The sequence below is a fragment of the Gigantopelta aegis genome, chromosome 12 (assembly GCF_016097555.1).
Source record: "Gigantopelta aegis isolate Gae_Host chromosome 12, Gae_host_genome, whole genome shotgun sequence".
Lineage (NCBI taxonomy): Eukaryota > Metazoa > Mollusca > Gastropoda > Neomphalida > Peltospiridae > Gigantopelta > Gigantopelta aegis.
Window position 1 is genome coordinate 17,640,992 of NC_054710.1, and position 12,758 is coordinate 17,653,749.

Here is a 12,758-nt window from a genome sequence, read left to right on the forward strand (position 1 = left end):
TAGTATATGTGTGTATATATTATAAGCTCAAGGGCCGTTAGACCTACTGAAAATATAGTTTGTTATTATATTCAGTATTTTAGAAACCATTGAATTACGTTTATTACAATTCTGTAAACAGTAATCAAGTGGATCGTTGATTATAATAATTAACAAACTCTAACCTCTCTTTGTTGTTGTTATTTTCATCCATGTGGCCGTCACCTGTCTCCGACATGGACAGTCAACTTACTCGCAGTATATTCCAGAGTGAAAACAGAGAAGAAACCCGAACATCACAGACGAAACATTAAGACTGTGATTTCTGTAATTGCCTAGTAATGCACTGAAAACACAAATAGCGTCAACAACTGTCAGTTGACTTTATTGAAGTCGCATGGTGTGTGTGGCGTGCCGCTCGATTCACAGCGGTAAGCTGAAAAACGTTCACAAATCGATGTCCAATGACTGAATGAAAGCAGGCTAGAAACCGTGGTGCGTCGTAACGATTTTTCTCATATGCACACGACGAGCAGATAACACTTGACGGCCTTGGTGACGTCGTGATAGAGCCATCGGACTGGGCTAGTAAGTACCAAGTTCACATCCCGACACCGGCTCCTACCCATAGCAGTGGCGGATCCAGAAAATCTATTGGGGGGGGGGGGGCAGTGACATGAGGTGGAATGCCAAGGGAACTTCGGGGGAGGTTTGGAGGGGGATCGTAAAAAAAATTAATATATAATAAAATTATAACTATCGCAAAATTTAGGGGCGGGCCCCTGCCACCCCCCCCCCCCACCCCCCACCCCCACTCCTCTTCTTAGATCCGCATCTGCCCAGGAAAAGGAAAGGAACAATTTATTTGCTTAACGACACCTCAGTACATTTTAAACTAGAGCTATTTGCTGTCTAACATAATAGATAAAAAAAAAAATTAAAACCCACCTTGCTGCAGGAACATAGGTGTAGTGCTAGGTTACTGCTAAAGTTAAAGTTTGTTTTGTTTAACGACACCACTGGAGCACATTGATTAATTAATCATCGGCTACTGGATGTCAAACATTTGGTAATTCTGACAAGTAGTCATCAGAGGAAACCCGATACATTTTTCCATTAGCAGCAAGGGATCTTTTATTTACACTTTCACACAGACAGGAAAGCACATACCACGGCTTTGACCACGGTTGTGGTGCACTGGTTGGAACAAGAAAAATGTATGTTTTTAACGACACCTTAGTACATTTTAAACTTCAGCTATTAGCTGTCTAACATATGGTTATAGAGGGGGGAAACCTGAGTGTAGAGTGACGTTCCGGAGCTTCAAGAGTATAAAGCCCTTTTTTCTTAAAGTCTTCTTTAACGCATATTTGTTTACTATTAGAGCCGTTTTTGATAACTAAAATCATACTTTACTTCTATTTTATTGTTTAGATTATCCATTTCCACACATCCGAAGTGTTTCTGGTTATCCTGGTGTTTTTAATATCATTAATAATAATATGCATTTTTTCATATTTTTAAAAACGCACGTGCGTCTGAGAAGTAACAGTTATGGAGTCGAATTTTAGTCTATTGTTCAGGCTATTTCACCGGTTCAACATCACCGACTCTTGTTTCACTCTGTTGTAAGTTTATCCAAGTGTGTTACAGGTTTGTGAATTAACTAAACTTAGCGTCCATGTTGTAAGTTAATCCAAGTGTGTTACAGGTTTGTGAATTAACTAAACTTAGCGTCCATGTTGTAAGTTTATCCAAGTGTGTTACAGGTTTGTGAATTAACTAAACTTAGCGTCCATGTTGTAAGTTTATCCAAGTGTGTTACAGGTTTGTGAATTAACTAAACTTAGCGTCCATGTTGTAAGTTTATCCAAGTGTGTTACAGGTTTGTGAATTAACTAAACTTAGCGTCCATGTTGTAAGTTTAATCCAAGTGTGTTACAGGTTTGTGAATTAACTAAACTTAGCGTCCATGTTGTAAGTTTATCCAAGTGTGTTACAGGTTTGTGAATTAACTAAACTTAGCGTCCATGTTGTAAGTTTATCCAAGTGTGTTACAGGTTTGTGAATTAACTAAACTTAGCGTCCATGTTGTAAGTTTATCCAAGTGTGTTACAGGTTTGTGAATTAACTAAACTTAGCGTCCATTTTTATTAGCTTAAACCAGGGTCTATGACTTTAAGCGCACGTGTTTAGTGAGCGGGACGTAGCCCTGTGGTAAAGCGGTCAGTGTGGGATCGATCCCCGTCGGTGGGTCCATTAGGCTATTTATTCAGCCAATGCACCACGACTGGTATATCATAGGCCGTGGTATGTGCTATCCTGTCTGTATGATGGAGCATATAAAATATCCCTTGCTACTGATGGAAAAAAGTAGCGGGTTTCTTAAGTCAGAATTACCAAAATTACCAACATCCAATAGACGATGACTAATAAAACATTAACGCACGTGTTTAAACATTATAAATGTTACATGCGAGTCTGACAAAAACAGACTTTCTTATTTCCACCTGCAGTCTTTTTAACAATTAAAATCACATATTAAAGTTTAAACGTTTAGAGCACATTGATTTGTTAACCATCGGCTATTAGATGTCAAACATTTGGAAATTTTGACGTAACAGAAATGCACTTGTTAAAGGCGTCACCCCATCGTGTCACGCGGTGCGAAATACAAAAAATATATACACACACAACTGAGATATACTCGGGGTGTTGACAGTTTACACAAACAACTCGGCGACATATATCTAATTAGATTTCACAAATCCTTTGTAACCAGTCATAACACTAGCAAGTATGTGCACGTATCTTTAAGGCCATATCAAAAAGACATTTTGAAATGTGTACAGCAAGCGGGGAGGTGGGTACAAATCCTTTGTGAACAATCATAACTAGCAACAGCAAATACTTTTAAATGTGCAGGTCATGTTAGAAAGTTTGTAAAAGCTGATGGGACATGACAGGTGTGTGGCACGGATAGTCATAAGAGACAAGCACCTGACGCGGTTGGGGAGACAAGGACTGGGATGTGGAGGTGGACAGCGAAAGAGGTTGAAAGATAGGAAGAGTTGCCAGATCGGGAAGAAATGAGATGGAATTCAAAGGAGAGAAAGGAAAGGGGGCAGTGGGATAAATAAAAAAAATTTAAATAAAAATTAAAAATAAATATGCTGTAATGTGTTTCGCGGGCAGGGAGAGGAGCTGGGGAAGGGGGGATATTTCACAAATGTTTTGCAATCAATCATTACTATGAGTAACAATGCGTACTTTTAAAAGAGCAGACCGTGTCACAAAGAAAGTTCTAAATGTATGTGGCAGGCAGGCAGCGGTTCGTCTGAAGCCGTACGACTAGAATATCAAAGGCCATGGAATGTAGTGTCCTGTCTATAACAAAGGACATATCATGGATTCAGTACTATGAGCAGACTACCAGGCGGAAACGGGTTACGTCTCTCTCTCTCTCTCTCTCTCTCTCTCTCTCTCTCTCGCTGTCGTTCTCTTTCCCCTCTCTCTCTCTCTCTCTCTCTCTCTCTCTCTCTCTCTCTCTCTCTCTCTCTCTCTCTCTCTCTCTCTCTCGCTCGCTGTCGTTCTCTTCCCCTTCTCTCTCTCTCTCTCTCTCTCTCTCTCTCTCTCTCTCTCTCTCTGTCACTTCATCTCTCCCTCTCTCTCTCTCTCTCTTCATCTCTCCTCTCTCTCTCTCTCTCTCTCTCTCTCTCTCTCTCTCTCTCTCCACTTCATCTCTCTCTCTCCTCTCTCTCTCTATCGCTCTCTCTCTGTATATATATATCTGTCTATCTGTCTGTCTCTCTCCTCTCTATCTCTCTATCTCTCTATCTCTATACTCTCTATCTATCTATCTATCTATATATATAATATATATCTATATATATATCTATCTCCAAATGTATATATATATATGAGTATATATATCGAAATATTATCTATCTATCTTCTTATACTACATCGACATCTATCTATCTATATCTATCTACTATTTATATGTCTGTCTGAGTCTGTCGAAGCGTTATCTCCTGCATCCGGTAGATAGTGGTTTTAAGTCGAAATTTAAGAAATCTAACACATATATAATAATAATTACACTTTACGTTTTGAGCGTCGAAGCGTTGCTCTGCATCCAGTGAATGGTTTTTAGTCCGATCAACACTCGTCCCGTCACCCTTGACGCCGCTCTAACTCGCAATCACAAACAACTTTATCCCGTGTCGGACAAATGCTAATGGTTCTCGAATTAATGTTTCCTTTCACACGAAGCGGCTCGCCGTCTGTTCGCGCCTAATCCGTCGATGGAATGGACAAATGTGGGTAATCCTGTTTGACAACGTGTGTCACAACTCCCGTTAATCTGTTGAGCGAATTCAATGAATAGTTATTTATTTCAATTCGACAGTGGATGAAGGAACATTAAGTCACTATGGGTGAAGTTTCCCAAACCGATCACGGCCTGGTTTTCACTTTGTTAGGCGCTAAGCTGTGTGAAGTCGAAAGGAATCCACAGAATCACTTCTCTCACGGAAGGAACATTAAAATATAAACATGAAACCGAAAGTATTATCGGCCTCATCGCTGTATATTGGCGCCGCTAGAAGTTTATATTGGAGAGCACCCACCTTGATGGGGTGGAGGGGGGACCACACTGTGGGGGTACAACACTATGGGCTGATAAGAAAATACAAATATAAATATAAAACGTGGTGTGGAAAAAACAGGTATGATTGGGGGGCCATGATCCCCCCCCCCCCCCTCCCTTGGCTACATCGAGCCTATGTACTCCGATTGGTATACCAACGGCTGTGGTATGTGCTGTCCTGTCTGTGGGATGGTACATATAAAATATCACTTGCTACTAATGGAAAAACGTAGCGGTTTTCCTCTCTAAGACTACATGTCAAAATTACCAAATGTTTGACATTCAACAGCTGATGATTAAAAAAAATTCAATGTGCAAACTTAAAAGAGACTACCCTGAGTTTGCTGCCAATGTAAGATGTTTTCGACTAATAATTTTTTTAAAGACTAAAACTGAATACTGAATATATTTTCTTGTTTAGAATATCAGTGTCTGTATATTCAGTGTGTTTCTGATCATTGTAAACTTTGTAAGTCGGCAAAACTGGATTTGGTCTCCCAATAATTTTCGTACGAACGAAAGAGTGTATACATGTATTAGGCAATAAAGTGAAGTTTCATCTACTGATAGAGTCACAAATGTTTTTGTATCGTCCCATTTGGTCGAAGTCCCATTTGTGCCATTTGGTCGGGGAAAAAATAGAGTGGTGAATGTATTTAATATGACATTTTAGTTCATTAAAACGTCTCTTTTCGTCGACAACATCTTAACAATGTCAACAAACTGAGGACAGTCTATTTAACGGCTTGGTGGGCCGATAGATATAATACGGCACCAACTCTTTCATGTGATGGCTTTCTGAACAACCTATAGGGTATATACCACCAAATCAAATCCCACAGACGACAATAGTAACATATATGGCTAAAACTACGACATATAGCGTATCAATCGACATAAACACTACGGATATAAATGAATACTACCACCCCTAATCCTTAAAGTGAATCAGAAAAAAAATGGGTGTTAAGCTGCTCATTACAGACATAACGGGTAACGTCTATGACTACTCAAGTTCCGCACAAAAATAATGATGCTATTTTTATTAGCACCCCGCACAAATTTCAAGCACAAGGACACAGTTGTACTAGATGAAATACAACTGCATATATATTTTGTTCAGATGAAACTTTCCTCTTTTTTACAACAAACACTGTCATATTTATCACCAATGGCAGGACTTGTGGTACTAAATGCGCTATCAAAAGTTGGGTGCACCTCCAACTTTGACCCACCCGTATGTTAGTACGAAATTCCCTGAAAACCGGACATTTTACAGAGTCCCTTTTTAAAAACCAGGACAGAACTTAACCTCTCTAAACCGGATCCTTCTTAAAACCGGACATTTGTCTTGGTCCAAAAGGTGTCCGGTTTGGAGGGGTTTCACTGTACTACCTTTAGCTGGTGCACTGAATACGAACAGTGAAATTCAAGTGACGAACGGCGGGCTTTGATGAGGCTGATTGATTCATACTAAGATTTTGAGTCAAGACACAAACATTAGTGAAATAGGAAGAAGTGTAGTTTTTAGTTTAAAAGTGTCCCCTTATGTGCAGGGAGAATACACTCGTATTATTGTTTCCCGATTTCTCCTCGCTCAATATTTCTTTATTTCTCTGTCTGTCTCTCTCCCTTCTCTCTCTCCCTCTCTCTCTCTCTCTCTCTCTCTCTCTCTCTCTCTCTCTCTCTCTCTCTCTCTCTCTCTGTCGGTCTCCGATGATTAACGGACCAACGTTCTGTTCTCTAGTGGTGTCGGTAAACAAACAAAGTTTAGTGACCAACATTTATATTTGTGGCCAAGGGTATTTAGTAGTGTTAATGTAATAGCTCCTGCTGGTAGGAGCTAGTTGGAATTTAACTATTAACGACACCACCAGAGCACATTGCATGTCAACCATTTGGTAATTGTGACGTATAGTTTTAGAGAGGAAACTCGCTACATGTTTCCATTAGTAGTAAGGGATCTTTTAAATGCACCATCCTACAGACAGAATAGCACATACCACGGCCTCTGATATACCAGTCGTGATGCACTAGCTGGAACGAGAAATTACTCAATGGGCCCACTGACCGGGTTCGATCCTAGACCGACCGCGCATCAGAACGCTCTACTACTGGGCCATGTCCTGCCCCAAACAAAGATGAATCTACATATGGACAGATCCGAACTCCACAGACGACGAGACATGAAAGCTAAAGTCTGTTTTGTTTAACGACACCACTAGAGCACATTGATTAATTAATCATCGGCTATTGCCAAACATTTCGTACTTCTGACAGACATCAGACGAAACCCGCTAAATCTTTCCATTAGCAGCAAGGGATCTTTTATATGCAATTCTCCACAGACAGGAAAGCACAAACCACGGCCTTTGACCAGTTGTGGTGCACTGGTTGGAACGAGAAAAAACCCAATCAGTTGAATTGGTCCACCGAGGTGGTTTGATCCTGCGACGCAAGCACCTCAGGCGAGCATTCAACCGACTGAGCTAAAACCCGCCCCACGAGACATTAAAAAGTGATTGCACAACAAACAGATGTGATGATATTATGCACTCACGGCACAACCAGCTCGATTGTCTGCTGCTCATACATAATTCATACAGATAACAGACTGGTACTTCCTGTTCCGGCACGCCTGTCAGTCGCGGCGCAAATATTCATCACAAATTCAAGGGCCAGTTCTGTTTTTTCAAAACTATTGAAGGGATATTTTGGAGGGTTAGGTTCCCCATATTTAATATTAGTTTAATAAGGTGCGGGACGTAGCCCAGTAGTAAAGCGCTCGCCTGATGCGCGGTCGGTGTAGGATCGATCCCCGTCGGTGGGCCCATTGGGCTAATTCTTTTTCCAGCCAGTGCTCCACAACTGGTGTAACAAAGGTCGTGGTATGTACTATCCTGTCTGTGGGATGGTGCATATAAAAGATCCCTTGCTACTAATCGAAAAAGAGTAGCCCATGAAGTGGCGACAGCGGGTTTCCTCTCTCAATATTTGTCTCACGCCATAAAATGTGTTGAGTGCGTCATTAAATAAAACATTTCCGTCTTCCTTCTTCTATCTTGGGTTAACATCCAATAGCCGATGATTAATTAATCAATGTGCTCTAGTGGTGTCGTTAAACAAAACAAACAATAAATCTTAGGTACCTTCTTCATTTAGGTTGGCTGGGGATTTTTTTTAGCACACGTGTGTTATTGGTTAACTGTTAGTGGCTACTGAAAAGGGTAGTAGTGTACTACGTAGCATCTCACCGGATCAAAGCTCGAAGTGCAACTAACTTTAAATAGCGCATTAAATACTACCATGCCTGCTGTATATGACAGGAGTTGTCACAAACTGTCACCCGGTCAGTATAATCCTGTAATTTGATTTGAACTGGTATCGGTAGACCAGGTACTGTTATTCTTGAAACATATATGGCCTCAGATCACAGTTATCTTCCCCTTCTCATTCCGGAAATATGTCCTCCGCAAGTAGCTATCTGATTAGAATTAGCTCTACTGGTCTCGCCAGTAGATCTAACAGCATTGCGTGGACTCCCATGTCCAGGTGACATTTCATCTATAAATAACAATTTAAATATCGACCAATTACACTTCGCCTTTTATAACGTTATTCGGTAACATACAAATTCTAAAAATATCGGTGGAGACTATTTATGCAATAGGCGAACTTGTTGGTCTATTTCGACATTTAAAAAGCAGAGGGGAAATTGCAGTAATAAACTCTGTATTGTATACTAGTATAAACAGATTTATGGCTATACCATCACGGGGTTTGGGGGGGGGGGGGGGTCTTGAAACAAATTTTATATAAAATTTTATATTGAAATTAGTTTCCGGCATACTTCGTAATTCACCCGAATCATTTCGTATACCCTCGGCATAAACCCGAATGTTTTCAAATTCTTTTCAAAACTCGCTTTGGGTGGGAGCATTATGTCCGGTGGCGTAACCACGTCACCACCGAGGCCAGTAGATTTATATAAACAAACTTAAAGCCCACAGTTGTCCAACTGGTCGGTAACCCCCAATAACGACCATTTAGGATGTTAATTGGCTCGTTTACATGGCCACGATCAAACATACACACACACCCACTCAGTGACTTGACAAAGCTATTCATTATTGTACGAAATCTCTTTGTTGAAGCAAACACGCTTCAAAATGATCAATGAGTTAGGTTTGATCTACTGAACATTACATCGGTTGGTCTGTCCTGTATTCGGTTAGTTTAACCTGTTTGAAACGGCGTGGCCCTGAGTGGCCACTATCGCACTAATATCTAAGTGTGTTAACAGAATACACACACACAGGTCGATTTATTCCATCTGACCATTAACCTCGAGTCTTTTATTTCCACTCGATAGCTTAGGAATACGACACGCAAGGCAAAGAATTTCGTTTTGTAAAACCAAACAGGAACACCTTTTGTTTGATGTGAAGCAGCGTGTGGAAATATGAGTGCTCAAACACCCAACTCGTTTCAGTTTACGACAACCAACTGACGAATTCAGTGAACATATAGGTTGTTTGTTTGTGTGTTTATTTGTGTTTGTCTGTTTGTTTGTTTGTCTGTTTGTTCTCAGTTAAACGGTATCTAATGGACACAAGTGTAGTATTTTATTTATTACATACCCTCAAAATACAACTGAAACGTAATTGCGAAGCTTGCACAGTTAAATTACACGTTATAAGTACAGATCACTCTCGCTAGTGTTAATTTCAGTGGATATTTTGGCTCTGACATCTAATTGATCACCATGGAGCCGCCAATGAGCTGTCTTTAAATCGTTGTGGGATATATCTGTGTGATATATATTTAATCATCTGTAGAGGGGTACAGTATGTGGTTGCAGGTGTGCCCTTTGACCCGTGCGTCAGACTAAGTCCACAACGAAGCTTGATGGGGGAAATGGCGTGTATTTGGCACGGGTAGCCACAGAAGACAAGTACGTGTCGCGGTTGGAGAGACAAGGACTGGGATGTAGATGTGGACAGCAAAAGAATTAGAAAATAGGAAGACCTGAAAGACCGAGAAGAAACAAGACGGAATCCAAAGGACAGGACAGAACAGAACAGAACAGAACTTTATTTACACTCAGATCCCCATACGGCGATACATGGAGGTGATTTACAAACATTTTGTGCAGCTGTTGTAAAACAAACAGTAGAACATAATATCTTATATAATTAAAACAATTCCAAATATATATTCATATGTATGTATTTCAAACTTATCTTCAAAGACAGAAAGAAAGAAATGTTTTATTTAACGACGCACTCAACACATTTTATTTACGGTTATATGGCGTCAGACATATGGTTAAGGACCACACATATTTTGAGTGGAAACCCGCTGTCGCCACATAGGCTACTCTTTTACGACAGGCAGCAAGGGATCTTTTATTTGCGCTTCCCACAGGCAGGATAGCACAAACCATGGCCTTTGTTGAACCAGTTATGGATCACTGGTTGGTGTAAGTGGTTTACACCTACCCACTGAGCCTTGCGGAGCATTCACTCAAGGTTTGGAGTCGGTATCTGGATTAAAAAACCCATGCCTCGACTGGGATCCGAACCCAGTACCTACCAGCCTGTAGACCGATGGCTAACCACGACGCCACCGAGGCCGGTGCTTCAAAGACAGAGTTAATATCTATAAGATATTTTATTTTTTAAATACAGAAATAGTTTAATACATTGGCAACAAAATATATTTTATATTGTAATACATATACAGTAATTCGATATATCTAAGGACGGAAAGGGTCTTGGGAGAGATAACAGCATATATCACCTCCACATCTCTTCTTGAAATACTGGTGACTTAGATTGTAATAATATAAGTTATTGTAGTGAGTATAAGCAGTTATTAATAAATAGAAGCTTGTGACACTAGCGATATTTTATCCCTGTGATGTCGAGTTTTACAGAGCGCCATGCCAATATCGTTAATAAATAACAGTACCAGTTATCGCCCTTGCTTGTTGACTTCTGCAGCCTATAGATCGTGTTTGTTTGAGACGGGTGGTTTAAGCAGTAATAATATTGTCTCCAATATTGTGCATAATTCTCGATACATCTCGAGTGTTTGACTTTTACCTGGACACACAGCAACAGACAAAACAGGTCGAGACTTGCTTTGTCGATATTACTGGTTTTTTCAAAGAGGAAGGTGTGGGTGGGGGGGGGGGGTGTGGGGGGGGGGGGGGGGTGGGGGGGGGGGGGGGTGGGGTGGGGGGGGGGGGGGGGGGGGGGGGGGGGGAGGGGGGACTCCAGATTCTCCAGTCATTAAAACACACCTAGAGGAGGAACAAAATAGGGTTCGGGGGGGGGGGGGGGTTGGGGGGTATTTAACGACACCACTAAAGCACATTGATCTATTAATTATCGGCTATTGATGTCAAACATTTGGAATTGTGATATATAGTCTTAGAAAGGAAACCCGCTACATTTTTTTCAATTAGCAGTAAGGAATCTTGTATATGCACCATCCCACAGACAGGATAGCACATACCACAGTATTTGATATATCAGCGTGGTGCACTGGCTTGAGCGAGAAATAGCCCAATGGGCCTATCTACGGGAATTGATCCTAGACCGACCACGCATCAAGCGAACGCTTTACCACTGGGCTACGCAGAGGAGGAACAATGGTTGCCGGAAATGGTATAGTGGGGGATAGCTGGCCTCAGACCACAATTAATTTCGCTACATGTTTCTATATAGCCTTAGTGGCTATAACATTTTTATTAATATCAGCAGGCCCGTGAAGTTTTGTATGTACCTTTGCCTGCACGGGGGACACATACCCTGAAAAGGACAACCCCTGTTGTCCAGCTCTTTCTCCCAGCATATTGGTTTAAACAGACACACCCTCTAAACCAGGCCGGAGTACACCCATTTTACACAAAAAAGCACTACTTTTGCATGGGCCGGAATTACCACAAACAAGTCTTCAATGTCAACAAGTTACACATGTTTACAAACTACATGCTATCCCCTGTCACTTCAGTCAAACAGTTGCCACTTCATAGCTGTCTGCCATGAAATAATCACAGTCAAACAGCAGACTACTTGCGCGGTCAAATTTCCGGATTTTGGACAACCAAATGGGAAGATAACTGTAATCTGAGGCCAGCTGCCTCGGATGTTGAGTTTTGTGGAGTGTTAACTTGAAAACTAGATGTTTTATTTCACCTGTGAATTGTATTTTCAGAGATCAGACAATTAGGACACTATTGAGACCATGGTAGAGTTATAACGTATAGCTGGAAGATGCATTCATTCATGCATTCATTCATTCATTCATTCATTCATCAGGTGCATTTATTAAAACTGCATTTAAAATATGCTTGGCTGCTTTATTAGCATTAAAAATATCCTTCGCTGTAGCTTTATCCAGATGTGTTGATTAACCAAATTCGTGTCCATTGTCAAGGTTAAAACTAGGGTATGCGACTTTAATGTGTGGATTACAGTGCACCACGACTGTATATCAAATGTCGTGGCATGTGCTGTCCTGTCTGTGGGGTGGTGCATATAAAAGATCCCTTTCTACTAATGGAAACATGTAGCGGGTTTTCTCTTTAAGACTATGTCAAAATTACCAAATGTTCGACATCCAATAATCGATGATAAATCAATGTGCTCTAGTTTTGTTGTTAAACAAAACAAACTTTAACTTTTCAGTAAACCGGAAGTTAGTGAATAATCAGCTTGCTGCTTAATACTAGATACTACACTAGCAAGTTGGATACTCAATATAATTTGAGTAGTATTGATTAATAAATCAATGTGCTCTAGTCGTGTCGTTAAACAAAACAAACTCTTTTTTATAACTGTCAGAACGCCTTTTGCAACCCGTCTTGTGAAGAGATGCGGTATTGGATATGCTGACGGAAGATTCATAATCGTATTTCATTGCTGGCTTCGGTGGTGTCGTGGTTACACCATGGGACATACGACTGGTAGGTACAGGGTTCGCAGCCCGGTACCGGCTCCCACCAACAGCGAGTTTTATCGAGTCAGTCGGTAGGTGTCAGACCACTACACCCTCTTTTTTTCTCTCTCTCTCTCTCTCTCTGTCTCTCTCTCTCTCTCTCTCTCTCTCTCTCTCTCTC

At 40.9% G+C, this 12,758-nt stretch overlaps 1 protein-coding gene across 2 annotated transcripts in view; it reads right to left on the reverse strand.

The window, feature by feature from the left end:
- The window catches only part of LOC121386465, a 54,171-nt gene that overhangs the window by 40,337 nt on the left and 1,076 nt on the right, over nt 1-12,758 (reverse strand). The window contains exon 1 of one of the 2 annotated variants that reach the window (XM_041517367.1): nt 165-232. The exons of the other annotated variant lie outside the window; for it this stretch is intronic. Within the exon in view, the coding sequence (XP_041373301.1) occupies nt 165-217 (53 nt within the window). The 5' untranslated portion in view covers nt 218-232. Of the gene's footprint in view, nt 1-164; nt 233-12,758 lie in introns of those variants that run through there. 2 annotated transcript variants of the gene reach the window in all.